Here is a 27911-nt window from a genome sequence, read left to right on the forward strand (position 1 = left end):
GTAATTATTTAGGTCATAAAATAGTATTAAGACATTCTTTATATACAAGTAGGCTCAAAGTAATTATTGAAATTTTATTAAAATGATCATGTTTATTGCATTTATAACTAAATCATTAAAAACAAAGTAGTGTATAAAGCTGCATTGTTCATATTACCAGTTCCTAGTAGAGAAAAATATTGCAATGACCATTTTATTATTTTTTTGGTGTAGTTGATTTCATTGCTAATTTTATTTGTTTTTACATCCAAAAACATTTCTTTTGTACTAGATTTTTAAGAACTTACAGCAGAACAAACAAAAAAACAAAACCCCGACAAATATCCTAATTTGTAATATGGAAAGTTTTAGAAAGGTCTTATTATTATTTTAAACTTTATGATGAAAATATGTTGTCTCACATTGTTTTCTTTTTTCAAGTATTGCATAAGATTACTGTTAAAATATACATATATAACAAATATATGTTATATCGACTAAAATTCTTATTTTACTTTTTACTAAGGATTTTGGTGAAAATTTAGACATCTAATTCTACAGAATATGTTGTATTTTAAACTTTGCAAATCAGAGTTCAAATGGAAGCATCCTGCATTTAGTTCAAGTTCACACCTTGTAATTTAGAAAGTGATCTCATCTGCCTTCATTCAAGAACAACTCACAAGCAGCCAATTACAATGTAAAGTAATATTTTTATTACTGGTTTACTGGTTTCAACAAGACATTTTAGGGCCAGGGTTAGAGGTGCAGAAGGAGGAGGGAGGGGCACATTGACATTGGCACTGAGACACATTTCACATCAGCAAAACTTGGTAAAAAGAAATTTCACCTATAGTTAAATAATTTTTTTCACTTGGTGACAATCATTCAGGCAACCGAAAACAAGGAAGGGGAGGGTGTAAAGAAGGAAAAGAGGGGAAGCTACTATACATGGATTTGAAAAAAATGTACCTTGGGTTTCATTTTGTGTTGGCAAAGCCCGATTGCTTCTTTTGTGTGATCTTTAAATTCACATTGTTTGGAAGGAAACGATCACTTTTGTGCAAGAATGTAATTTTTTTTTTTTTTTGGTTGGTTTGCCCTCTTTTCTTTGCTTCTTAATTAAGGATGTCTTCCGGCTACTCCTGTTCTTTCAGGTGATTTACATAAAAGTTTGCGTTTCGAGTTTTTGCTGTTGCTGTGTTGTATATTCTGAGAGAGCATGCCCGTTTGTGTGTGTTGCTTTCCACGCAGTCCGCAGCACTCTATAGTTTGTCTAAGCTTTTGGGATTGGTGAGGATTTCCCTGGCCAACCTCCAGGTCTGCTTGGCAGCGCTCTCCAGGGCCGAGTGGGGTTTGCCCTGGAAGAGGTCGAGGTTGGGCAAAAAGTAGTGAGGGCAGCGGCGGCACTGCAGGCAGGAGATGAGCTGCAGCAGGATGCCGTTCAGACGGTCGCCCAGGCAAGCCTCGTCCCAGTCCGTTTCCCTCGGGTGTTTCTCGCACTCGTACAGCAGCAGCGTCTTCATGTGGTAGTTATTGAGCGGCTGGCCCGGCAGCTCCAGGTGGCGGTCCCGCAGCGTTTTCAGCACCGAGAGGCACTTGTTTCTACAGCCTCCCATCAGCAAGCGGTTCTCCGCCTCACCGAACTGCAGCACCCAAGCGTCGCTTTCTGCCGAGCTCTGTTTGCCAGTCAGCGAGTAGCACTCCTTGGAGAGCAAGTTGAACCCTTCGGCCTTGACCTCCGCCACCCGGTTGGGGCCGGGCCAGGGGATGTGGGGCATAGGCCACTGTGCCGCGCTGCGAGGCCAGATCCCGGTGCACTTGAACGCTGGGGTGATTTGCACCACGTAGCGCTCCCTGATGCGCAACTTGACCTCACTGGTGTCCGCGATCATCTTGACCACGTCCCGGTAGCTGCACTTGTCCACAGCCTGGGCGACCAGCGTCTGGAAACGGGAGCGGATCTTGCGCGCTGAGAGGTAGCCGGACGCCGTGATGAACTCGACCCAAAGAGACATGCTCCGCTTCCGCCCATCGCTTAGTTTGAGCACCGCACAGCCGGGCAGAGATCCGTCGTCCACGAAGTTGAAGACGCCCATCTGGTTGAGGTAAAGCACCACTTCGAACTCAGTGGGCGAGATGACCTCCAGCCCCTCATAGCGGGCGTCGATCTCGCTCAGAGAGCTGATGAAGCGCGGCTCCTGCACCTCCACTTCTTTCAGCACATCCGACACTACCTTGCAGACCTCTCGGATGGTCTTAGCGATTGCAGCCTTGCGCGCCTGGCAGCGCTCGGTGTAGTATTTATTGAGCTGGTAAACCAGCTTGGCCTGAGCGGCGATCATGTTGGGGCACAGGTCCGGGCTGTACACCGGCGTCTCGCAATACGTTGAGGGATCCAAGGCTCACGCACTGGTGGTGGCCCTGCGGCTGTGGAAAGGCGGTGCGTTTTCCCTGAAGCCCCAATTTCACTCTTGCTTTCCACCTGGGCTGACCGGCTGATAATATAGCCGGCTGGCCTTTTCTTTTCCCTCTTTGGAAATCTCTTTTTTTTTCTTTCTTCCGCAGAAAATTAGAAAAAAATTTTTTTGAGGGGGGTGGGAGTATCTGCTGGCACTTTTCTGCCTTCTCTTGATAAGTGAAATAAAGATAAATACAAACCTCTCCTTGTGCGGGAGAGATGGATGAGATGGTGAGAGGCTAGGCTTAGACGTCCGCAGCAGCCACGATTGCCCAGGTATCTGGAAATGAAGTCTTATAAGTGCCAAAGTAAAATTTAAAATAAGAATAAAACATTCAGTGGTTCATTCTGAAACTTCTCTCTCGGTGGTAGGACGCCGTCACTCAGCGTGTGTGATGCCTTCCTTACCCTCCCCCAAAAGGAAAGTGAAGGATGTAATTAATGCCCGGAGAGGAGCAGCGAAGTACAGCTCAGGCCGCTGCGCACTCTGAGGTTTGCAGACGCCCCGCGGTCTCAGCGTGCTGGTCTCCTCTCTTCTCAGAAGGTTATGTCGTAGCAGTTTTCCTGGTTTCCTACTGGAGGCGTTGTTTAGATTGGGTTGGTTGGTTTTGGGGGAGGGGGTTCTTCCTGCCTGTCTTTAGGTGCAAACCGCTGCAAGTTGTTTGATACTCATTTCTGCCTCGTTATTTATACTTTTGGCCCTAGCAAAATCTATTTTAGTGTGATTAAGTCGTTGCTTACGTTGTATCTGGTGTGCAGTTGTAAGGAGTCCGGGTTTTTCCTCTTCTCTGGGTAGCCTGTGCCGACTCCACTTCTCCCTCCTGTCCTCTGATACCTGCCCCCCCCACCCGTCTCCTCTCTCTCTCTCTCTCTCTCTCTCTCTCTCTCTCTCTCTCTCTCTCTCTCTCTCTCTCTCTCTCTCTCTCTGTTTATGAATGGTTCTGGGCCATCGTGAGGGGGTGGAGCTTCAGTTCCTACAATCCCTAGGCAAGCTGTCAGTGCTTTAGCCAATCCTAAAGAAAGAGAGAAGACAAGCTTGGAACCATAGCAGCCACCACACTGCACTTGATAAGGGGAGGAGGTTGCGGGGAGGGGAGAAAAGTAAGAAAATAGGACAAGACAGAAGTCAAATGCTTGCACTCATTTAATAGTTTCGTCTTCTTTTATCCTCTTTTCTTACCCGTTGCAAGGAAGAGGAGCGTCTTTACCGAAGGGGCTCTCCTCTGAGTGTAGCTGGAAAGTAGTAATGGTTTCAGTGAGGTTCAGGAATGTTCTGCAGAAGTTGCAGACTGACAGACTACCTTTGGCTTGAAGGCAAATGGGAGCAGGAAGGAGAGCTTGGGAAAGGACTTAAATTGTGTAGTTTATTTATTTTTCTTCAGTAAAGTCTTCTTTTTCCGTCCCATCCCGTTGTTGCCTGGAGCTGGAGCAGATGCTGCGTACGTGTAAAGGAGGGTATATGATGATAGTTTATAGCCATAAATCTCGTGTTAGTAATTTCCATATACTGCTGGGAAAAAAAACAGGAAAAAATCTAGTCCAAATACGTTGTTTGATCGTTATTTCATAATTTAGATTCAGATATCTTTGTGCCATTATTTTACTGTTATAAGAACTAACCAATAACTAGAAAGAAAATATTTAAGTTTTGAGAAGCAATGTAAATTTATATGTGGCATACACCATTAGGTTATATTTGTTAATTAAAATAAGCTACCAAAATAGTTTGAACTAAAATGAAGGAAAGGAAAATTTAACCTGAATTCAAGTTTTCTTAATAGTTTAATACTGGAACTTTAATTTTGAACATATTCTCAGGCAGTACTGGTTTATAATCATTTTATTTTCATAATTGACTCTTGCTTTTAAAGGAGTTGACTGGGACAGAAATCTATAACTGTCCTGTTATTGATTACCCAGATGGCCTTCCTCCTCCCCTGGCATCCCACTGAAACTCATGCATGCTTCTTAGAATATGTATTAGCCTTAACAAGCTGTGTGATTGCTGCTTTGTAGGACTTTGGAAGAGTAAGGGCTGCAGCAAGGTGATTGACTCGCTACTAGGAGTTTATATTTGAATTTATGGTGTCAGAATTCTCAGTTGTTTTAATACATTCAGCTAGTTAGGGCTACTTTTAGTTTGATTTGGAAGATACTATTTCAGCCATGTGTTACATGTGTGGGGCGGGTGGGGAATAAAGTCTTTAGCCTGTTTTGCAAAACCCGGTGTATAGCTTTTGTAAAACTCCGTAGGGGAGCTTGACTAGCGTTTTGAAACCCTCTACCAGAACCTGAATTCAGTTGCTACCAGGAAAGCTAATTACTCTTTCTACTTGGCATGAGATACTTGGATCCCTACCCCTTCATGTGTTCTTAGTGTCCAGAGGGCTGGAGACTTGACCATCCTCCCTTGTTGTTAAAGCTCCTTTCTAAAGAATATCTGGCTTTTTCATTTTTAAATCAAGGGGGATTTATTGCTTAGGGACCACCTTTGGTAGCGAAGAGTTGGGAAAACCTTGCAAAGTAAGCATCAGCGAGCCTCTGGGACGGTAGTTCCAGTGGAGTTACTCGGAGTGCTGGCGATCCTGGATAGCTATCTGCAGCCGCGGGAAGCCGGGAGTCGGGAATGCTTTGCTGCAGTGGCTGGACCGAGCCTGGTAATGAGCGTGTTCAGCAGTCCCGGCCCTGGAAGTGTTACCAGCCAGAGGGGTGCACTCCTGTGGGGTGTGGGACCATAGGGGAAGGAAGCTTGGAACAAGTCCCGCAGGGAGTGCTGGGCGGAGACTGGTGGTAAGGCCCAGGTGCAGAGTTTCTCCACATCCTCCAGGGCCAAGGTCTGCTGCACGCACTTGGCTAGAGATGCCTGGTGTGAGCCAGGGCTAGCCCTTGGTGCTTCCTGTCCCAGCTCTGCTTGCCGTGTCTCCAAGCTGCACGACACCGAAAGCACACGGCATTCACCTCTGCCAGTCTGAGCAAGTTTCCTACACCCTGAACCCTTGTGCATAGTTTCTCCACTACTGCTTAGAGGGAACTGATGATAAAACGTTACAAATGTTTTGATTTAAAAACAATTCATTACCAATTTACCCTGTCTAAGGTAGATGCTCTAGTAAATAATAAATCAGTTAAACAAAGGCGACTTTAATTTATCGCTGTGGTGCTAATTAGAAACATCATTCGAGCAATAAACTTAAACACTTCCAGCAAACACTGCCCCCTCCCCCTACCTTTCTCCACTGCCTTGGCGGAAAGCAGCTTCTGCTGTTTGCGGCTCCTCTCCCCGGTTGAATAATTGAAGGGGGAAACGGTATCTGAGGAGGCTATAATTGAAGAGCCCCTGTCACCTCTGCTTTTATGTATGTTGGTGTAGAAGTCCATCAGCAGCTCCTTGATGGTGTGTTAAAACGAAGTGGCAGCTCCTTCTGCAGGAGATGCGGTGTTCTATTAAGGAGACCGAGAGAGAAAGAAACTCTAGAGGCTAAAAGCCACTTCAAGTCTTCAGAGCGATTGATCTGTATTCTCTTGTTATAATCCGTCTCATCATACTTGAGTTAATGAGGCAAAGGAGGGGGAGTGAAATCTGATGGTCCTTGACAAATTCATTAGGGAGACTGCAGGACATTTTATTTGACTGTTAAACATCTTGTTTGTTTGGTTTAGGCCATGCCAATATCAGCATGCTTCTGCCCAGAACTGTGCTGTTGGGCTGACTGGCTGCAAGACATTCCTGAAAGGAAGGGCATGGAGGGTGGATTTTACCCCTTTGGATTGTGGGTAATGCAGACCCTTGAGACTTAGGGGCATAACATTTTCTATCATTACATTGGAACATCTAGAAATGTAAAAACTGCATGTTTTTAGTAATTATAAACTAAAATATGTACATGTTTAAAACATTAATCCCTCTTCCTTTAAAAATTGAGTCGGGTTAAAAAAAATTGCTCTACTAGTTTTTGAGATATGTGAATGTTTAAGGTCCAGAAAGCAGGCAGATTACTTCTTATTGCATGCTATTTTAACTTGTTCATAATTAAATAAACAGTGAAGTATAGCCTCCTTCATCAAAACCAATGTGAGAACTAACTTGGAAATTAAAAAATTACCTACTTGTACAGATTATATGAAAGAAGACTGTTGTATTTAAACCTGAGGGATTTTTAACAGTTAAAATTAGGATCAGCACTTAGGTATGGAGAACAGTGCTAACTAAGATGAGGTGGTGAGCCTACAGAATGCTTCAACTGAAAATTCTCCTCGTTGAAAAATAATAGGCAATTAGGCTAGAGTATTAACCTTATAGTATTTTATACTAAACAATATTGGACTTGGATTTTTTTTTCAGCGTTTTCTTGAAAAGTAGTAAATAACCCAGTTGTGAAACTTTCTTGCCTAGAGAATTCAGTTATATTTTCTGTTAGCGTTGACTTAGCTCCAGCTTAAGTGCTTTGAGAAAGAACCTTGCCTTCCATTTAGGGGAAAACAGTCTTGGAGAAAAAAGCAAGCCAATGCCTTTCAACTGTCATTTTCACACACCCCTGCATGGCCAGGGAAGCCCACTGCTGCATGGGGAGCCTGATGCTGCAGTCACTTTTTTTTTTTTTTTTCTCAGAAGCCAGAGTTAAGTAATGGCTGAAGTCAGGGCCTGTGTATGTCTGACAGTTATAATCCTGTTTACATTTGCGCTGAGCACAGAATCCCCAAACTGCTTTATTTTGTGCTGATCTTCCTTTAGAGATATGTTTACTGGATTAGACTTCAGTGCATTTTTTTTTTTTTTACTTTATCAGATTAGTGAGACTTAAAAGATATCTATTTATGGTGTATAGAAATAGTATACAGTCTTTACAAGGAGTGCACAGGCCTTATACGATACGAGATCTCCATTTCCTGGAAACATTTTAGAAACATTCGGAAATAATTCAATTATTTTCTTTTTAAGAGGTCTCTGAAGTACTTAAACTTTTCAGAATGCAAAGTACTATGTTTTTACCTGTATATATGCTTAGCCTGTCGTCTGACTTTGAAAAATCTATGTATTAATGTAGTGACTCAATTTTTGGGCTTTATATATTGAATTAACTAATGTAATTATATAAAATACTTGATTTTGGAAAGCAAATTCATAATATTGTGATCAAAATGTAATTTTTGTAATAAAACTATTCTTCAATTTAAAAAGCTACCAGCTGGAAAGAAAGTAAATTACTCAAACATGATTTGTTAGTCTGTTAGTTTAATAGACTTTTGTAGAAGTAACTGAATTTAAATATATGCAAGAAATTCTAATAATTATGGATGTTATACTATATAAAGTCTTCTTTACTATTATTTGTCATGCTCTGTCAACTGAAGTGATTTTTCCGTAATGCTGATGTTTTCCACAGAATGTTTCTAAGGTATTGGTAATTATTAATCTGGAATTAATTTGTAATACCCAGTAATTGAATATTTGCTTTGAGTACTTTTTTATTTTTTATTATTTTAAATGACCAAACATGCTGTTGAAATACTTCATTTTGTTTACAAAATAGCTTCAAAACAACCAAATACCTATGCATCTCTTTGGCGACCCATGGGCATTGTTCCTGTTTGAACAGTGTGGACTTAAGATAGTGTTATGTCAGGTAAAGCGATAGCTTTGACTTTGCACAGCAAACCTATTGAAAGGCACTGAAAAACACAGCAGTTATGTACTTTCCATAGCTATTGTTTGGTGGGCACACTGAGTTTTTGAATTTACTTTCCATTACACTGCTCATATTACTGTGATATTTGCTCAAATTAGACTAGCACATTTATAATCCTGGCATCATTTAGTGAGATGAAAAGCTAGAAAATATAACATATATGTTGTTTTTTCCCCCCAAGGTGAACAATAACTGTGCAAATGAGTGCCATATTAAACTCTATGTAATTTCATTTCCCAAGATAGACAGTACTAAAGTAGGAAACTTCTACATGGCAAATGGAAATAGCTTTTAGCCTGGCTGAAAGGTAAATACCACTGTAGGAGAGCTGGGGAGTAAAGCCTGAGCACAGAAGCAAACGTAGCAAGAATTTGAGCTTTACTGTATTATCATCTATGCAATATATGGTTTTTTACATTACCAAGAAATCAGTTCGCTTTTTCTCACCTTAAAGATACACATTTATTCCCACACATAACCATTTGTCTGAAAAGTTAGATAAGTTCCTTTCTGTTACTACCTTCTTTTCCTTACTTAAGTAAAATTTTTAAGAAATTTGAACTGTAATGTAAAGTGTTAAATTTACCTGCAAATAGCTTTGGCTTTAATAACTTTTGGTTTTCACTGTAATCTCAGAGGAAAGGACTCAAATTGGAGAGCTAAGTCTTGACTGTTAGAGCTGAGCATATAATATATGGATTGCTCTTTGGGACATTATTTACCTGGGATTTAATGTCACTTTCAGATGATGGACAGAAAAATCAGCATCAGTTAATACTAAATTTAATGGTAAAGAAAACAGAAAGTTGGCTTTATGGCTGAAAAGTGTGGTATGCTTATGAAAATAATACAACTTAAGTATATTAAATATAGCATACTCTCTGGAAACGTGGTACTGTTATTGCCTTTCTGTATCGTCTCTTATGCTTAGTAGTAGATGTTAATGAAAGAGAGTAACGAGATTATGTATGAGATTTTGGCAGTCCTGAAGTATACTTAGTTAAATATCTAAGGCTTGAAAGTTTGCTCCAAATTTTTCTCAGGTCATATGTGATATTTTTTGACGACCTACGTTTGATATTATTAAGTAAGCAGATAACCTGAGTACATTTTTATTACATGCTAAGAAAACTAGCCAGTTTATACACTTACTGTACAGTGGTCTTATAGCACTCCACCTATATTATTATTGCTAGCACAAGACTTGAACTAATATTCCCCCGAGATACCAGAACCTTTTTAATGAATTGCTATTTGTAATTAAAATGTTAAAAATATAATCTTCATTCAGATGTTTTAAAGTTAAAGTAAAAGTAATATGCAGAGAAGGTTTCCCTGATTTCATGTGGTAGCTAAACAACAACAGAAGGTCCTAAGGCATCTGTGTAGTAAAAACGAAATAGTACTTGATGATCTAAGCATTCAAACCTTTTTTCCACAACCATCTGAAATATAGCAGGGATTAAAAAACAGCTGCTTTGGCCTGTGGACACCAAGTTCTGCCACTGTTTCTTCTCTGAATTTTCTTTCTATCTTCTCTTGTTATCTTTGGATCCTAAAGAGTCATTCTCTTATTTTCTAACTTGTTTTGGCTGTAGACAAAATCCAAGTTAGTAAGTTTAAATCAGTGTAGATAAAGTGGAAAATCTTTGATCTGTGGCTCTGACTGTTTCTAAGTGATTTGCTTGCTGGGAGCAGACACTGTCCATGCCCTTTCACTTTGCTGTCAGCTAGGTGCACACAGAGGACCTGCAAGGCTACCAGATGCCTACTGAATCATCAGCTAGGTCAGCAAGCCTCCGACTGTACTCCACTAGGCCCTCGGATTCTAACATTCATCTATGTACAGGAACATTGTGTTAAGTGCTCTAAAAATGTTTCAGTCTTTTCTGAAAACTATCCAAAACTTTCTGTGATGGTAAACTTTAGTGAATGGTATAAATAGAGTTTTTTGACGTATAAGGTCGCTGCTGTCACATGGCCTCCTGAGATACATAAAGTAAAGGGGTGCTCTAGGTGTTTCTGGGATGGGGTCTTACTGTTTACCTCAGGCTTGCCTCAGACTTTTATTTCTCCTGCCTCAACTCACAGAGTGCTAGAGCTGAAAGTGTGCGCACACTGCAACAGGGGTTGTTGGACTTGATGAGCTCATTGTAAACAGAGTACTTTCTGTGAAAGGCCAGGCCCTCAGCACTTCTCTGGCATAGGGCTGTGCAGTTTTCAGTGAGAAAAACCATAGATTATAGATTTTTCAGACCAGGTTTTGTGTTTTTTTTTTAAATCACACGTTCTAGATGGCAGATAGTTGTGAAGGGCAACAAAAGGGCAACTTGACAGAAAATTTAAGAACACTATGTCTAAAAGGTAGACCATTAAAATGAAGCAGGCTGTGTGGGCTCTTATAAAGACAGTATGCGTTTAGCGCTGTAAACACAACTAGCAAGTAGTTTTGATTTCCTAAGTAGTGAATGAATTTAGAGTTTAGCCATTTCATGAAGATTTCTATTTTGTAAATATTTTTTTTTTAAAGCCAAAAGGTTTTGAGTTTACAGTTAATTTTAAAACATGTATTCTTAGAGAATGGTTCCAAAAAGCCATGATCTTCTAAGTTCATCGTTTATTAAAATATGTACCTAAGCTGAGAAGCAGTTCTCACACATGTGTCCTTAAAGGCAGAAATTTTATACTTTCCCATGCTCTTCACTTGTTTTCATCAGAAGATCTGACAGGCATAAATGTGTTAACATCTTTGATTTTTACAGATGTTCCTAGTTTTCTCTCAAACTGTAAAAGATGCAGTATCAGAGAATCGTGGTAGGAAATAATTTCAGCACTTCCTTCCACATATGCAATTCCTTACTGTCTAAGCTTGTGGGTATTTTGGTAGGGAGAGAAGTGATGCAAGAAAAAAAATATGTTATGATCTAATTGTGCTCATTTTTAAACATGGATCAGCAGTCCGTTTGCTGTAGTGTGAGTTCTCTCTGGACCAGCTTTTAAGTGGGCATAGCTGAGTACAATGTTAAGTTCATTGGAGGTCCCGTATTAGCGCATTTTGGAGTGCCAGGTGGCCACCAGGGTAGTTGTTGATGGGCACTCTGTGCGTTTGCAAAGTGCAAACCCCAAAGACCAAGAGATGAGAAATGCATTGCTATTTGTGAATTTATGTTTTATCTCACTTCACTTGAAAATTTATGAGTAGTGTGGCTTAAGGGTGCTGGAGTTCTGTGTTCCAGGGCTTGCCCCCACTGATAACGCCCTTGTTGGCGTGAAAGTGCAATGCAAATTATGACAGTTACAACCTTCTGTTTTGTTTAACCTGTCAGTAGATTTCCTGGCTCAGTGCTGAGGGCAATGGTGTGTTCAGCTAGTCCATATTCACCTAAACTTAAAAGGTCAGGTTTCTACAGGCAAGCCTAGTCAAAGCCTAATTGATGAGGAGGGCAGGGAGACAGAATTTACTGTTCTGTTGGCTAGTTTCATATCGTTAGGTTGTCCTGAAAGCATCAGGCAGTCACAGCCCCTTTCATGTAAGTGCTGACCCTAGACAGGAGCTGACAATCAAAGGAGGCAGCCACAGGAACCAGTGCAAGTAGGCTATTGATTTTTCAGTTAGGTCTAAGTAGTTTGTAGTATGGGTAATGGGTGACAGAGGCAGGTATGTCATTATCAATGAGCTCCAGAACAGTAGCGACAACCCTCCCTCATATTTCCTTCAGCACTGACAGTATGCATCCAGAGGCGGTCAATAAATTGCCCAACCCTTAACTGACAAGTGACTGGGAGGTTTAGGGTGAGGAATGGAAGTTACGAAGCTAAACTTCTCTTCTGGTACATGTATGAGATCTGGCCATGGAGGAGCAGTTACAATTCTGTAACCTTTTGAAGTTTTGATTTGGATGTGTCTGTGCAATTCGGAAAATCAGAACTTGGTTATAAAGGTTTTCAGTATCAGAATCATATACTTAGTTAAAGATAAAAATGACCCAATTACTTCTAAGTGTAGTCTCAAAAGATGTTTAAGTTAGGTTATATAGTTTTGATTTTATTTTAGACTAGGACTTTATGTATTCTTTGGTGATTGCCATATCGCCAAATTTAATTAATTAAAAAATTGTCTTTCCAAATACATTAAAATTTATAATCTCCAAATTAGAATTGATTTTAACTGCAGGCTAATTATAAATAGAGTCCGGGGAAGGGAGACTTGGACCTTTGTAAATGTAGCTAACTGTTTGTTATTTGACCATAAAATTTTTTTCATAGTAAAACAGTTAAGGAAAGAGCAGCCATTCAATTGTTAAAGTTTGATGAATTATACTTGCTCCTGAATTTAAAAATAAATGGTACTGATTTTTGTTTTTGAAAGCACTTTATGTAGATAGTTAATTTTAAAGAAGATACAACTTATATTCAGATGACCCTGAATATATAACAAGTTTTTGCTAAATCTAGATTTGTTCTAATTTTGAAATATTTCACATTTAAACCAATCTGTTTTGCTTCAATATATAAGTAATATAAAAGATTATAATATTTATAACTAGGAGTTGGGGTTGCTCCAGGATCTTTGGAAATTATCACATGTTTACATTTTCTGCAAACTTTAAACAAATTGAAATAAGACAGAAAAGTAAATGTTTTTTTAAACTTCCTTAAATAACTTATCGTTATGATACCTTGTTTAGCACTGTGACATTCTACAGACCCGAGTTTAATCTGAGGCATCATCTAGCTGTGGAGCACTCTGCATCGCCACATGAATCACTTCCACTTGTCCCCAGCAACTGCAAATCCCTTTTAAAGAAAACACTAACCAGTAGGCTAACACAGAGTGAAGGTATTGTTACTTAAAAGTGACATGCCTGTGTGAGGTTCCCTGTTTTCCTTTTAAGATATAGACAATAAAAGTTGAATTTGTGAAGGATGTCTATTAGAAGTGTTTTAAGAAGCTTTGGGATTGCGTAGTTAATTTTTAGGCAGAGTGTTACTCAGAACCGTGGAGTTAACCACCTTCCCGAATTTGTAGATTCTCAATCAGGATTGCCTTTAAGATCATCGCTGCTTTTCTTCTGCTGTTTATAAACCATTGACTTAGTCAGCATTTTTCTGCCAGCTTATGTGAAAGATTTAGCCTGAGGCCCTTGGAATTTCTCTATTATTCACCTTATTAGAGGTAGAACTTTTCATACAACATTTGTAACCTTCTTGAATATATTGGAGTTTTTTTTTTTTTTTTGAATGAAAAAAAAAACCTGCAGAAAGGGAACAAATTAAATTTTCATGAAAGAAAATCCTAATCAGCAGTGACAGTGTAAGAGAAAGATGATTGCCACTTGGTCATTGTGGAGAGGCACTTAGATTCGGTGTCAGTGGTTCTGTTAATGATGACTAATGTCTTTCTTGGAGCAAGTGCATGCTCAGACACACTGCTACTGCCTGGAGAGAGAGGGCTAGCAATAGGCACCATTACAGCAAAGCTTTAGGTGACCTAAAACAAAGACTTCTCAATGCAAACAAACTGGCCCGTCATTATTTGAAAGAAAGAAAGTGCAAACATAATCCTAAGGTACTTAAACACGAACTACAAACTATTTTATATATGGTACCCAATGAGTAATTTTAGGTTAAAATATATATAAATCAAGGAATGATAAGATTCCCAATTTTGTCACTGGCAGAAATGACATGTATATTACCTTCTACAGGATCACAGACATTAAGAAAGTTTTTAAAAGAAGCAGATTTTATAAAAATAGCACATGACTTTATCCTGAGCAAATGCTCTATGTAGTTACCAGAAGGGAGTGAATGACTCAGAAAATCTTTTTAGATCTTTTGATCTTAAATATATTGCTTACAAAAAGAAGATGACATGTGTTATTTCTTCAGCCGCTCCCCAAAGTGTAAGACCTTTTAGAAGGGCATTTGCAATGCTTGCCATATTGCTTCATATACCTCTTAGTGGCCTGACATGTCTCAGGGACCATGAGAACACAGATGTCATTGCATTCAGACAACACTAATTACTCTGGGATTTTTGCGGCCTCAGTGCCTGCCTGTAACTGTCGGTTATGCTTGCTCATGCGTCCTACAGCGGGAACACTTTTCACATGAAGATAGTGAGACAGGCCTTTTAGTCTCCTGTTGTTCTCCAAAAGAAATCGGAAGGGAAAAATTCCCGACACGTCAGTTTCATTCATTATTTTACATTGGAACCGTGTTTTGGCAACATTTTCTTTCCTGGAGCTTTAGTATGCAATGAAATCTATTATCTGTCTGTTCTTTTTACATCACGTGGTCTTCAAGCTTCCCAGGAAATTTCTTTATATATAGCATGCAGTTTAAGAGAAACACTAATTGTGATATGAGTCTCTTAGAAGTGACAGTGCAAAACAATGAACATGTATGTATGATGTGTTCTTCTGGTGTGCAATTTAATGTTTAACGAGAAGCAAAGACTGCTGGTCTCGATTTAGGTAAGTGCAAGCAGCTCATGCTTTTAACATAGGTCGGTTCTTTTCTTTGTTTAATTTCCGCTACAACATTCTGAATTTTATTTGATGATTCATGTTGCTTGGGTGCTTTTGTAATGCCAGAGGTCAAACAGTGGTCACATCAGGGCCCTGTCTATTAAATGTGAAGGCCAAATACATGTTTTGATAAAAAGCATAATCTGTGTTAATTACCGATTGGAAAATAAAAGGCTCTGATAATGTAACTTCACGTGCTGATGAAGCAGAATTGAAGCAGCTTGATCAGAGATGTCTGAGGAGATAAAACTGCAGTCTCTGCTGTACAGTTATAGTAATTATGACTAATGAACCGTCCAGTCTGGATGAAATGGCATGCCCATAGGGACTGTGTCCAATCAGCTGTGACTTATGCAAGCTGAACAAACCATGGATGGGTTTCCGTGCTCTGTACTAAAAAAGGTACACGCTTGCTTATTAGTATCACCTTTTTTAGACAATTTAAGGTGATTGGAAGCTATTTAAATTTTGTTAAATATCAAATGTAGTTCTTTCCCTTCACATACTTATTTGAACATGTATTTATTCTCGTTCTGCCTTGCCTCTTATCTTAAGCACACAGATCACTATTCTGTTGGCTCTGTCTACTTGACTGGCCTCTTTTATTGCGTCTGCAGACTCCCTTGTTTCATATCTATTTGTTTTTCTTAGACATCTTATTCCCTCACCAGATCTTGGCAAAAATCCTCCTGAAATAATAACATATTAGAACATTCCTCACATTGCAGACCCAGTAATAAGTGTTTTTCCTGCAATTAATCCGTAAGTTCTCATACCCTGAGGTAATATTTCATTATCATCACTATACAGGTGCAGGGATTGAGCTGTGGGAAGATTGAGTAACTTACCCAAGATCACATACGTTAGATCTCAGATGGCCTGAGGAGGCTAACTGTATTCTTTGGTCCACATCGACTTCGGGATTATCTTAACTTCCCTTTTTTTTATAACCATCTTTCATTTTGTTGTTTTTGACAATCTGACAGAACTACAGGAAAACTTAAAACTGAGAGCTCATGTACAAGTGTAGAATTCCATTTTTTCATTGGACACATTTTAGTGAATAAGGAATTCAAGGTAAAGTATATTAATGGGTGCCTTTGACAAAAATATGTGTCTAAAATGTAACGATGTAAAATATGCAAAAATGTTATGCAGTCATCAGTATTTGAAACAACTTGCAAAGTTATGAGAAAATAAGTAGTGCTGGTAAAATAAGCTTGCTTGGTTTTCATCTGGGGTTATCTATACTAAGGCTTACCTCACTGAGCCTGGATGCCTGTATCCACATGGTCCTTGATCCACGACTGGCCAGGTTTTCCGTAGAATTCCAGGTTTTCATAGACTTCTTTGAGACGGTACTGGAAATAAAAAACAAAAGAGGGGAGCAGCTGTCTCAGGGATTAGGAACATGCTAGCTGATCTTCTAGACGATCCGGGTTCAGTTCCCAGCACCTACACGGCGGCTCACAACTGCCTGTGACTGCAGTTCCGCGGACCTGATGCCCTCTTTCAGCCTCCGTGGGCAACAGGTACACGGGCAGTGCACACACATACATGCAGACTAAAAGCCAACAATACAAAATACTACTAATAATTTTTTAAAAATAAAAGAGAAGCTCTTGAGTGGCTCAGCTGTAGTTAAATTGTTCTGGAGAATTCATGCTCATGTGCTGCTTTACTTTATAGGGTTTTACATAGTGGGGCTGAGTAAAATATGCTTGTTTTCTGCTTGTCCCCGTTCTGAAGCCTGTGTCTTTCCTTGAAGCTGTCATGTGTCCCACCAACAACCATTGTTTGTACTATTCTAGGTGTCACTGATCTCAAACAGGTCACATGTTTTAATTGTTGTCCCCTCTATCTTACTGTGCATTTCTTTTCTTTTATTATTTATTATTTTGAATATGAAATGTTGTTTGAAGGCAGCTATTTTAGTTACTTGGTAGCACTTCATGACTGAGTACAGAGCACATGCTTAATAAATGCTTACAGACCAGTTAGCAATTGTGATGTCCTCCTCTGTCCAAGAGACCTGTTAGCATGGTCAGTGTGCGGTCTGTAGAGAACTGAGAAAGTGTTTTAGAACCCAGTTGAAATGGCATGGTCAGCATGCGGCTAATTGAGCTCTTGTTTTATATCAGGCAATATTCTGAGCACTTTGTCATATTCTCAATAAATACATATTGAGTTATATCTCTTTCCTATGTGTTTATATAGAAACCAAAGCAGAGAGATTAAATAATTTGCATTATAATGAGGAGGTAACAAAACATGCCTTGTAGAGTTTGAGATTATTTAAAGCCATCAGGTTTTTATGGATACACTGTCACTACCATTCCGTTTCTTGTAAGACATCGTCTCTGTAGTAGTTTATGCCTTTTATCATTATTTATTTATTTATTTATTTATTTACTCCACATTCTGGTTGTAGGCCCCTCCTCTTCCCCCAGTCCCGTTCTCCCTCGCCCACCCTCTCTGCTATTCCTTTGTAAAGGGAAGTCCCCCTGCCCACCCACCCCAGCTCATCTGCACTGAGTTCATCCTTTGCTGCCTTCTCACAGCTGAAATGATTTCCACTGTATACCAACTTTTGTCTTCAGAGGAAACTCCAACTCCTTCTTTACCATGGGCAGTTTCCCCTCTTTTTCCTGCTCTCTACCCCCCAGGCCTCCCCTCTTTGTTGGTTGTTTGTTTGTGACAGGGTCTCTTTATATAGCCCTGGCTATGAATATGGAACTCACAGAGCCCCTCTCCTTTGTTTTGTCTTTATCTCTCTCTCTCTCCTACCCTCCTCCCTGCTTCCCTGTCCTCTCTCCTTTCTCTTTACTCCCTCTTTTCTCTTAACCATGTCCTACCTCCATTTTCATATAAGCCCTGTCCCCTCTCACCTTTTCCTTTACCCACTTTCCCCTAATTCCCTCTCTTTCTCTACTTCTGGCTTGGAGGGTTTAGCAGTCCTCATGTCTTCTGGGATTGGCAAAGTACCACCATCCTTACCCCCCATTAATTTCTCTAAGAGATACACAGAATCTAGCATTTCACTCTGAAATGTTATCACATGACCAGGTAACACTGAGCGTTCTAGGGAGCTTGACAATTAACCATTCTGTAGGTAAGTTTTAAGAAAATGCTTGTAATATAAAATACCTTAAGAATAATTTTAGACATTTTCCAAGTAATTTGTAACAAATCATAAGAAAAAAATCCTCGAGGTTTAAATCTGGCTGTTTCTAAGATTGAAATGGGGTTAATAAAGTGCTACATATTGTATTTAGGAAACACTGTGGTTTGTAGTGAGGCTTTGTACAAAACTAAAACCACCATACTATCTAAGAGGAAGCAGTTTAACAAATGTAGCAAGCTCTAGAAGTAAACTAAGTTCAGTTTCTATTTTGAGTTCAGCTCTTGCATGTTTTTTGTTTTGTTTTGTTTTGTCTTTCGAGACACGGTTTCTCTGGGTAGCCTTGGCTATCTGGACTCATTTTGTAGACCAGGCTGGCCTCAAACTCCCAGAGATCCATCTGCCTCTGCCTCTCAAGTGTTAGGATTAAGGGCGTGTGCCACCACCACCCAACCTTGCATGGTAATTTATGATGTGCAATTTTGCAAATTCTGAAATAGTCGGTGTATTTTGCAAACTCATTTTTGTATATATTGGTTATATAGTAGGTTCTTGCTCACTGAATAAAGACGAGGTTATATTTCCTTTAAAAATTTATAACAGTCTATACTGTTTGTATTGGTGAAAACATTTAAATCTGCTGTCAGCTATTGATTCTCTGAGTTTTAAGATTAAGATTAATGTAAAAATAGCCTCCTAAATATTTAAATAGAATTGTTAATTTAGAAGAAAGATTTTAAAATAGCTAATTGAAAACGAATCTTTTTTTCATATTGTGTTTTCCTAAATCATGTTTGATTCATTCAGAAATTCCCTCTTTCCTTTAACCATTTCAGGTGTAATTTAGATACTGTAACTTAATTTTCAAAACTCTTGAAAATGCCGTATCATTCTGTCTTTGAGTATTTCTTGTAGAGAATTGCAACTGTACCATTTCATAGTTAGGATGTTAATTATATTTTAAATGTTCCAAAATATAGTTTAAAGTGAAGAAAAATAACAAACATACCACCGTGTTTTGATTTTATATACGCTTAACATATCTGAGCAAACGATGAAAACAGTGAAAGTATGAACAGTCACGTTTGGTGGGTTTAATTTCCTTTGTTAGTTATTTATTACACTTAAATATATACACTTAAGTAAATGTGGTTTGCACTATGTATCTTTACGGAACGTGTAATCATATGGTTTTACCATATTTTATGAGGTCTTCTAAATATTAAAGAAATAAGCCAGAATCCCATTGAGCTCACCTAATACTTTGACATGGAAAGTGTCAGCTGGAATTGCCAGGAAAGTTGTTACATTTGAGGGGACGTACACACTCAAACACACAAAAATGCATGTGCACACTCATGTATATGTTGTATATTAGACATATTACTGCTCCGCCATGTGCTGTATGAGCAGTGTAAAGCAGATCTTGACAAGAGCCTGCCATGCCTTTCTTGCCATCCTGTAATATGTATGTGTACGTCTACTCTTATTAGGTTGTGTCTATGCGTCTTAGGCTTCCATATAAGTTTGCCATGAAGCTAAAGCATTTGAAGATAAACTCACTTTCTATTTCAGGTTGGCCTTAAACTCAGAGTAGTGCTCCTGCTGCAGGCTTTGAGTACTGAGATTACAGGTGTGAACTGCCATGCCAGCTCCTATTTCCCATAGTTTTCACAAGAGGAAGTTAAGTGATGTCTCCACTCACACTCACGTTCTTTAACCATTTTCTAAGAACATAAACGGGAGGGTTAGAGGGATTTGCCTCTGTGCACAGAAAACAGTATACAGTTATATTGCTATTTATTACAGCTACCTATAGCTGCTTTCCTTTTTTAGTTTGCAGATAGAGTAAATATATATAGTCTTTGACAGAAGAATTTAATGTTCAAATAGCAAATAGGGAAAGAAATATCTTTGGAAAATGACCAGTGATGGTCAGCAACAATGAGAAGAGCTGAGATGTACAGAGTATTATATGCTAATTGGTAGATTTGCAGACAAGGAGGAAAGATGTTGACTAGCCTTGTGCATTTAAAGCCAATCTTTATGCAAGAGGCAAGAGGCTCAGGAGATATCATGTGTGCAAAGCTAATAGAAGAATTAAACAAGAGACCAAAAGGGAACGGGAGCAATGGAGACTGATGGATAGTCTCTGATGCTGAGGTAATGAGTGCTGGGCCATTTACCGTGGATAGAAAGTAGTAACAGATACACGGTAGAGTATCTCTGTTGTCGGATGATCTCATGGAGGCTATATTATGTTCTGAGACACAGATAGGAGGATCTTCCCTATGTGTGCTTGGATGTTGAGATTTTTAGATTGCTGCTTAGTACAGTAATTGTGTTCATAAGGATTCCTTAGTGTATCTAAGACAGTTGTATTTACTTTTTAGGATTAAAAGAAAGACTGAATATTCATTTTTCCTGGTTTGTTGTTGTGGTTGGGGTTTTTGTTTTAAGGCAGAGTTTTTCTATGTAATCATGGCTGTCATGGAACTCACTATGTAGACCAGGCTGGCCTTAAACTCATAGAGATCTACCTGCCTCTGTCTCCTGAGTCCTGGGAATAAAGCTGTATGGCAGCATGACTGGCTGAACATTTATTTTCAATAGTGGCTGTAACAAGTTACTACAAATGCAGGGTTTCATTCGGTGGGTCTTACTAGGCTTGAAATCTAGGTGTTAGCAGAAGCGCATTCCACTCTATACGCTATAAGGGAAGAATTGTTTCTTTGCTTTAATTTCTAGATATCTCCTGTCCTGTTCTCAGTGTCAGTAAGGACAGGTTGAATGCTGCTTTTATCATTGAATCACTCTTTGCCTCTGACCATTTGCTTTCATTTTCATAGTTAAGTTCATATCCTTACTGTGAGAAATTAACAAACTTGGTTCCATCTGCCGCCTTAATTCCTCTTCACTATAGTTTATTACCGATCTTTTCCACTGCAGTGAAATACCTAGCTTAAGCTACTTATGAGGAAAGGTTTTTTGTTGTTGTTGTTGTTTGTTTTGTTTTTTACTTCTCCTCTTGGAGGCTCAGAAACCAAACAGCATGTGAGGTAGAGTCTGTGATGAGAACCACTCCATGGCACATCACCACATGGAAGAGAGCAGCAAGAAGAACAAGCGCTGAGTGAGCTGGGTAAGGCCACAACATGTGCCTCTGATAACAACTGCCAAAGGCTTACTAAATCACTCCCTCTTGCCCTTAGTGACTTATGGACCTCTGGTTGGGCCCTACATCCCACCATTCCACCACCTCTGAGTATCACCTCTCCTGGAACCAATTTTCTAATCACAGAGACCCTTGGGGGTACTGTGTCTAAACAACAGCACCGGGCAAGGTAGCACATTCACAGTTCCAGGGAGCAGAAAGAGACATCTGTGAAAGAGAACGTTATTCTTCCTGTCATCATGAGCTAGAAGTATTTTCACCTGAACAGATTTCACATAGTGTTATGAAGCTGTCTATAACTTAATAAACATTCTCTCTCTTTCCCTTTTTAAGAATAGATTAAAGCATTAAATATTCATGACAAATTTTTCATAAGTAATTTTAGTTTTCAAGTTATATTAGAGGAGTGCTGTTTGTGGTTTATTGTAGCTTTAGGTAGACTTTGTAAATGGCAACTCTTAATTTATTTTATTTTATTTTTTTGTTTTGAACGGTCATTTTATTTATTTATTTATTTATTTTTAATTTTATTTTATTAATTTATTCATATTACATCTCAATGGTTATCCCCTATCTTGTATCCTCCCATTCCTCCCTCCCTCCCATTTTCCCCTTACTCCCCTCCCCTATGACTGTCTGAGAGGGACCTCCTCCCCCTGTATATGCGCATAGGGCATCAAGTCTCTTCTTGGTAGCCCACTATCCTTCCTCTGAGTGCCACCAGGTCTCCCCATTCAGGGGACATGGTCAAATGTGAGGCACCAGAGTACGTGTAAAAGTCAGACCCCACTCTCCACTCAACTGTGGAGAATGTCATGTGGACAAATGGATTGAACTAGAAATGATCATGATGAGTGAATTAACCCAGAAGCAGAAAGAATTAAATGGTGTATACTCACTTATATCTGCATACTAGCCCAAGGGGCGTGTCCCATGAAAGTCTTCACTAACCAGGAAACTGGGACAGAGGGGAGGACATCCTATTGGGACTCTAGATGAGAGAAGCATGGGAGAATGGCAAAGTTGAAGGATCCAGAGGATCCTAGAAACCTACAAGAAGAAAATTATGATAGGCAGATTTGGGCCCAGGGGTCCCTCTCAAACTAAGGCACCAGCCGAGGACAATACAGCCCGTCAACTTCAAACCCCTACCCAGATCTAGCCAATGGCAACTCTTTTAAATGCCAATGATTGACATTTTATGTTTTGTCAAGTATTGATAGAAGGGTTTTTGTTTGTTTGTTTTTGTTTTGTTGGTTTCTTTATTTTTTTGTTGTTTTTGCTCTAGAACTGAAAAAATACTTTAAAGAAGAAGCCAACTTTGTGTTTTCGTTTCCTTCATGAAACATATCAGCCAGTGAGTAGTGTCAGGGACATCCTAAGAGGCTGGTTTCCCAATTGACGAGTTCCTATCACTTTCTTCCATTGAAATCCTTTATTAAATTTGTAGTCATAAAACATATTGCAGGAGAGAATAACTTTCTAGGACACGCTTTAAGTTGCCCTTCGTTGATGTTGGCTGGGTTTATCTACATGTATGTCGTGTTTGTCATATATGATGCAAATATCTGGTCCTTTCCTGAAACTTACTTGAATTACCTCCCAGTTCAATCTTGCCCCTCCCCCACACTGAATAAACACACCCTTCTACATATCTCCAATGTATGTATGTTTGTACTCATTATTGGTATATATTTGTGATATTTGTTGTTATTGCTAATTAGTTAATAATTTGTTTAAAATATTTAATATTGAAATCATCCCAGGTGTGGCCAGTGGGAAAGCTTTCATGCTTCTTCTTAGTTTATTTTGATGTGCCTCTGAGTGTTCTCCAGGAGTGATTACATCCTGACGTAGTGTCTATGTAGGCTTTTCTTCCTTCCTGCAGCCCTGCAATCAGCCTTTACTCTAAAGAACTTGAATTTCTGTGAGGGATGTGTCACAACTTAGTTGTGACAATGGATGAAACGGCACACATGCTTGTCCTTTTCAACTGGCTCTCTGATACTTGTGATGTTCTTGTTTGTGTGATGTCTTGCTGTTTGTCTTCTTGTTTCTATAAAAGTTTGAATTCTAAATGCATACATTATTTTGCTTGTGGTATCACTTAGTAAATATCAGCCCTCTTATATGTCATGTTTGTAATTTTGTCACAACATGAATGTCTGATTGTTCACACACATATATGCCTTGTAAAGTGCCCAAGCCATTTCATGTGTTGTATATATCTCATGGCATTTGTGTAATTTATAAATAATGTTAATAAATACATTATGAAGAAATTGCAGTTTTAGGACGTTTGAGTTTAATGCTTAAGTTTCCAGTGAATTAAAAAGAATAGAGGATAATAAACTATTCTAATCCTTCATAAGAAGCTATGCATCTTTGAGTGTGTGATAATACGCCTACTGCTTCAGATGGCCATAATTTGGTTTCTTGTAGAATTTTAATAATATTAAGTTGTTCAATATATTAAATATTAACACAGTACCCACTTAAAATACCTTATGATTAATTTTCAAATGATTTTATCATAAAATCATCAGTCAGATATGGTTTTGACTTTATTGAATCTTTAGGAAATATCTAAAATGATTCTTAACTATATTGAAATTGTTAGAGTTTATATTTTTGTTGATTTCCTGTACTCATTTTAGAGGACCTGTAGAGTTGTTTTTTTTGTTGTTGTTGTTTTGTTTTTAGACTTATTTTTTTTAATCTATGTATATGCATGTGTGCCTGCATGAACTTATATGTAATATATATATATGTGTGTATATATATATCCCTAAGATGGAGAAAGCACAGTAACCTTTTTACGTAGTTTATTTAGTGTATCTTAACTGCCAATCAAAGCTTGTTTTTGAAATCAAAACATGGTTCTCAAAGTTTCCTTTATATAAAATGTCAATTAACGCCCTCCTAACATGTATGCAGTACTATTAGAATTTCCTTGTTAATTTGAATATTTTTCATTTATACACTGTAATGTGTATTAAGGCCTGGAACCTGGGCTGGCCAGTGTACCTAGCTTCCACATCTTCTTGTTCTGATTCTGTATTTTCCTCACTACCTTGACCCCTTTTTAGGACTCCCAGGAATCAGAATCGCTCCCTGGAAAGTGGACTGACTTTCACAGCAAAGGCCCTGTTCAGCTTTTGCAGACAAGTGGGTGTTCTTTGCTGCTCTTAAAACTGGCCAAACTTCTCAGTTTTTTAAAAAAAATCAAAGTATTTATCAGAAATAAAATACTTTATAAATAGGCAAAAATGATTAAATGACATTACATATGATAACACTGAAAAATTAGAATCAGCATAAACTATAATCCATGACTAGAAAACATTAAAAATTTAGTTACGTTCTAATACAATTTAACTGCTCCATGATTGTTGTTTTGAAAAACTGAATCTCATTTATTTTTTCTCTAAGAATAGAATTATTTCATATGTCTCACACTATATTTATTCAAAGACTGAAGTCATTTATATTTAGCATATTTAAAAAGAATATCTTTCATAAATATTTGGAATATTTATGCATAGACAATTGAAGCAATTTAGTCATTTTTGGCAGGTTGACTTTGGGAACAGTAGCTCAAGTTCTTATGTAAAACATTTATAATTCAAGATTTATTTGGATCTTTGTAAGTTTCTATAATTCACTTGAAGCATTATTTGTGCGAAGAAAATAGTTCCTATGTCATAGGTTGTGGAATGAATAAATGAAGTAATTCAGTTGATAGTTGCCTGTGTCAGACAGTCAGTAGTTTCTGTAAATGTTGCAATTGTTGTTAAACCATGATAAAAGTTTCAAAGCAGAGGTAACAATGCTGTGAAAGTTTCTCAAAACTTACTAGGTTTTTAAGAATACTTTTTCAATGTATCATTTATTGAATCACTATTGATTTATTTTTATTGCTTTTTCTTAAAGACTAGTAAACCACATAAAGTGGCAAATTGTGTAATCTTGACCTCACTAAATGTCTTTCTTCTATATTTTCCTATTGTTTTGATGATAAAGAATTTGTGAGTTTTGAAAGATTAGAATTGGTAGGTATGCCATGGTATTACTTTACTTCAGAGATGAGGTTTGGCACTTGATCGTCTTTAGTTCCTGAATAGACTGTGTGGGCTGGGTCCTCCGCTGCCCCATCTCACTGTTGGAGACTCCCCAAGAGAGCTGGGTGTGCACCATGGCGGAGACAGAGAGCAGAAAACCTATAGCCTAACAAAGCATGTTTTGGGCGGAAGGCACAGTGCTTCACATGAAATGGAGATGCTAGCTGGTTGCGAGAGCACAGGGAGTGATGACTATGTATGTGGTATCTTCTGATAAGAACAAATGGACTTCGAAATAAAAAGCCTTTTCTGTTATGTTAGTGTTTGTTGTTACTTCAAGTCCACACAAATAGAACATGTATACGAATCAAAGTATACTTTTTTCTTGTTTGACATAGTATATAGTGCATGGTGTGTGTGTGTGTGTGTGTGTGTGTGATATCAGCAAGAGTTTTGAGGGTATTTCACTTGCTCTATTCTCTGGCCTTGCCACAGTGAGTTGAAGTACCAAGTCTATTATTGCTATAAATGCAGTTATACTTAAATTTTTAATTTTAGCTTGCCATACCATGTATTTGAAAAATTACCTGTTTAAGGAAGCAATTCATTGGTGTCCTGGAGTTGATGAATTTAGGACAGCCATATTTTAATCCTTGATTCCCGGAGGATTTTCTTTAACAATACCTTTCTCCTTTAAGTCCCTAAAACTACAGTTCTTTTGAGTGAATAGGGGCTATTTTATACACCACCCTGCTCCCAATCCAATTAAAGGTTACATAATAGATGGATTAGGGAAAGTTTACTTCTTAACAGAAATAAAGCTTTAGAAAAATGGTGCCTAGATAGCACGAGGGAATGTGAGGGAAAGCGGAGAAAATTAAGGAGATAATGGTCAGTAATCTTAACTTGTCTGATGTTTGCGCTGTTCATGATAGAGCCGACTTTTAGAATAGGGCGACAATACTTCAGATTCCTTAACCATTTTGTTGCTGAAGTTTGCCTGTCTCTTCAATTTTCTTCACTTTTGCTTTTGTTATCTGCATCTTGGGCAAATATGGCTAATCCTTTACTTCAAGTGTGTGTGTGTCTGTGTGTGTGTTGTATTTTGTTGCATTTTCTTTTTTTTCTTGAAGTGGCAGTGACAGTATTGGAAGGAGGTAAGGGAATGGAAAAGTTAATCTGGACAACGATTTCCTTGCATAATTGAAGAAAAAAAAAGAAGTGCAGTGAATTTATTTGGTGTGTATTTATGTGTAAATGTATATTTTGGAAATTTAAAATGTAAATTGATTCTTTTAAATATTTTTGTTAAATTGTATAAACTCATTTAGCCCTAATTATATAATTATTTTATGGTTATTTACCTGAACAAAGTTTAAATCAACAATTTAAAAAATTTCGTTTTTCTTTTAGAAATAAGTATTATCTGGTATTATGATCAACTGAATTTTTACTTCCAGTTCCTCTTATAGAAACTTAGAACCTTTGCCTCCTTTTCCTTAAAAAATATGGCAACTTTTTTCTTCTACACAAAAACTAACATTAAATACAGTGTAGTGCCAGCCAGGAATATAACTTTGTTCTATTAAATCACTTTGAGGCAGTAAAGTAATGGTTTCAAGTTTGTAGACCAACCAGTAGTCGATTTAAAAAGCAATTTAACTCTTATTTGTCTCAGATTGTTTCTAGCATGTCTCTTTCCCAACTATGATGCTTTGTGGTAAGGCTAAATGTTTAATGAGTCTATGTTAAAGGCAGTACTTATCTTCCAATTAACCCCAAGACCACGCTGGCATTTTTGTAAATCCACAGAAGTATTTTGAGTGAGGCCTAAGGGGTGAGCTGCAGGCAGCCTGTGAAAAATGTAAAAAGACTAACCTGCTAACAAACCCTGTGAGGTGGGACAAAGAACGTTTAATCCGTATTATAGTAAATGCAGGCTTAGTGTCCCAAAAGGGCTTTGCAGAGTGGAGCAAAACAAAGAAGGGGCAATGCTAATAAAAATCCCGGGCTTTTATTTTTATACACAAAATTGTTGCAAAAGAAAAACTGATAATAGCATTAAGAAAAGGTTTGAATAGTGGTTTTAAATATGATACTAAACATTGTATTTGTTCACCAATTGAATGCAGTTTGTTATACATAAAGAAGCTAAAAGTAACATGTGCAGTGTGCCCATGTTAATATTGCTAAGGAACCTCCAATGGCTACTGTGACTGTGGGGCTTTGCTCAGAACGAGTATGGCATAGCCTTCCTTTTCAAAATAGACACATATTTTTTAATATGGAAAATTAGGACTAAGAGAATTTGTTCATTCACTGTTAATTATAGTAATATTCTATGCTGCCTAAGCTTTGAAACATTTATACTTCTTGTACTTCTGAACATACCTAAGTTTACATTCATGGCTATATACTTAAAATTGTTCTAGTCCAAACAAGTTAGGAAATACTTTTTTTTTTTTTTTTTATATAAATGAATTAACTTTCTTTGGGAAGATGGTATTTAAATTTTATGGTTTGAATTTGATAACACTAGAGAAAAAAAAAGAAAGGTGAGTGTTATTTCATTATAATAGATGATATTACTCACTATTAATAACCCAAAGTGAGTTACATAACTTATTTCAGTGTTTGATCACATTTTAAAATGACTTCCTTATTAAGCATCCTATGATGAGGTCTAATAAAACTCTTAATATTCTGTAAATCCTCAGTCACCCTTGAAGTCATGTGGCTTAGTCTTTATTCACAACATAGAAGCCTGTTTTAAAGTGTAAACTACTTGAAAGATTTACATGACTCTCCTCTTCTCTGTATCATCAACAGCAACATCCTCCTTTAATCAGAGTCCTCCAAATGTGCAGGTTTCATTTCAGTAAATCTTGTCTGTG

At 38.1% G+C, this 27911-nt stretch overlaps 2 protein-coding genes across 2 annotated transcripts in view; one reads left to right on the top strand and one right to left on the bottom strand.

Moving 5' to 3' along the window:
- Lrba (LPS responsive beige-like anchor protein) overlaps positions 1 to 27911 on the top strand; it is a 540702-nt gene that overhangs the window by 305905 nt on the left and 206886 nt on the right. The gene's annotated exons all lie outside the window — the stretch shown is intronic.
- Positions 685 to 3264, bottom strand: Mab21l2 (mab-21 like 2). The gene has a single exon (XM_051157390.1). It carries the CDS (start codon positions 2322 to 2324, stop codon positions 1245 to 1247), a length of 1080 nt encoding a protein of 359 aa, XP_051013347.1. The 5' UTR covers positions 2325 to 3264; the 3' UTR covers positions 685 to 1244.

The sequence above is a fragment of the Acomys russatus genome, chromosome 15 (genome assembly GCF_903995435.1).
Source record: "Acomys russatus chromosome 15, mAcoRus1.1, whole genome shotgun sequence".
NCBI classification, from domain to species: Eukaryota; Metazoa; Chordata; class Mammalia; order Rodentia; family Muridae; genus Acomys; species Acomys russatus.

Bases quoted from the DNA above. Each gene is read 5' to 3' on its own strand.
- Mab21l2 (XM_051157390.1), bottom strand. From the start codon at position 2,324: ATGATCGCCGCTCAGGCCAAGCTGGTTTACCAGCTCAATAAATACTAC.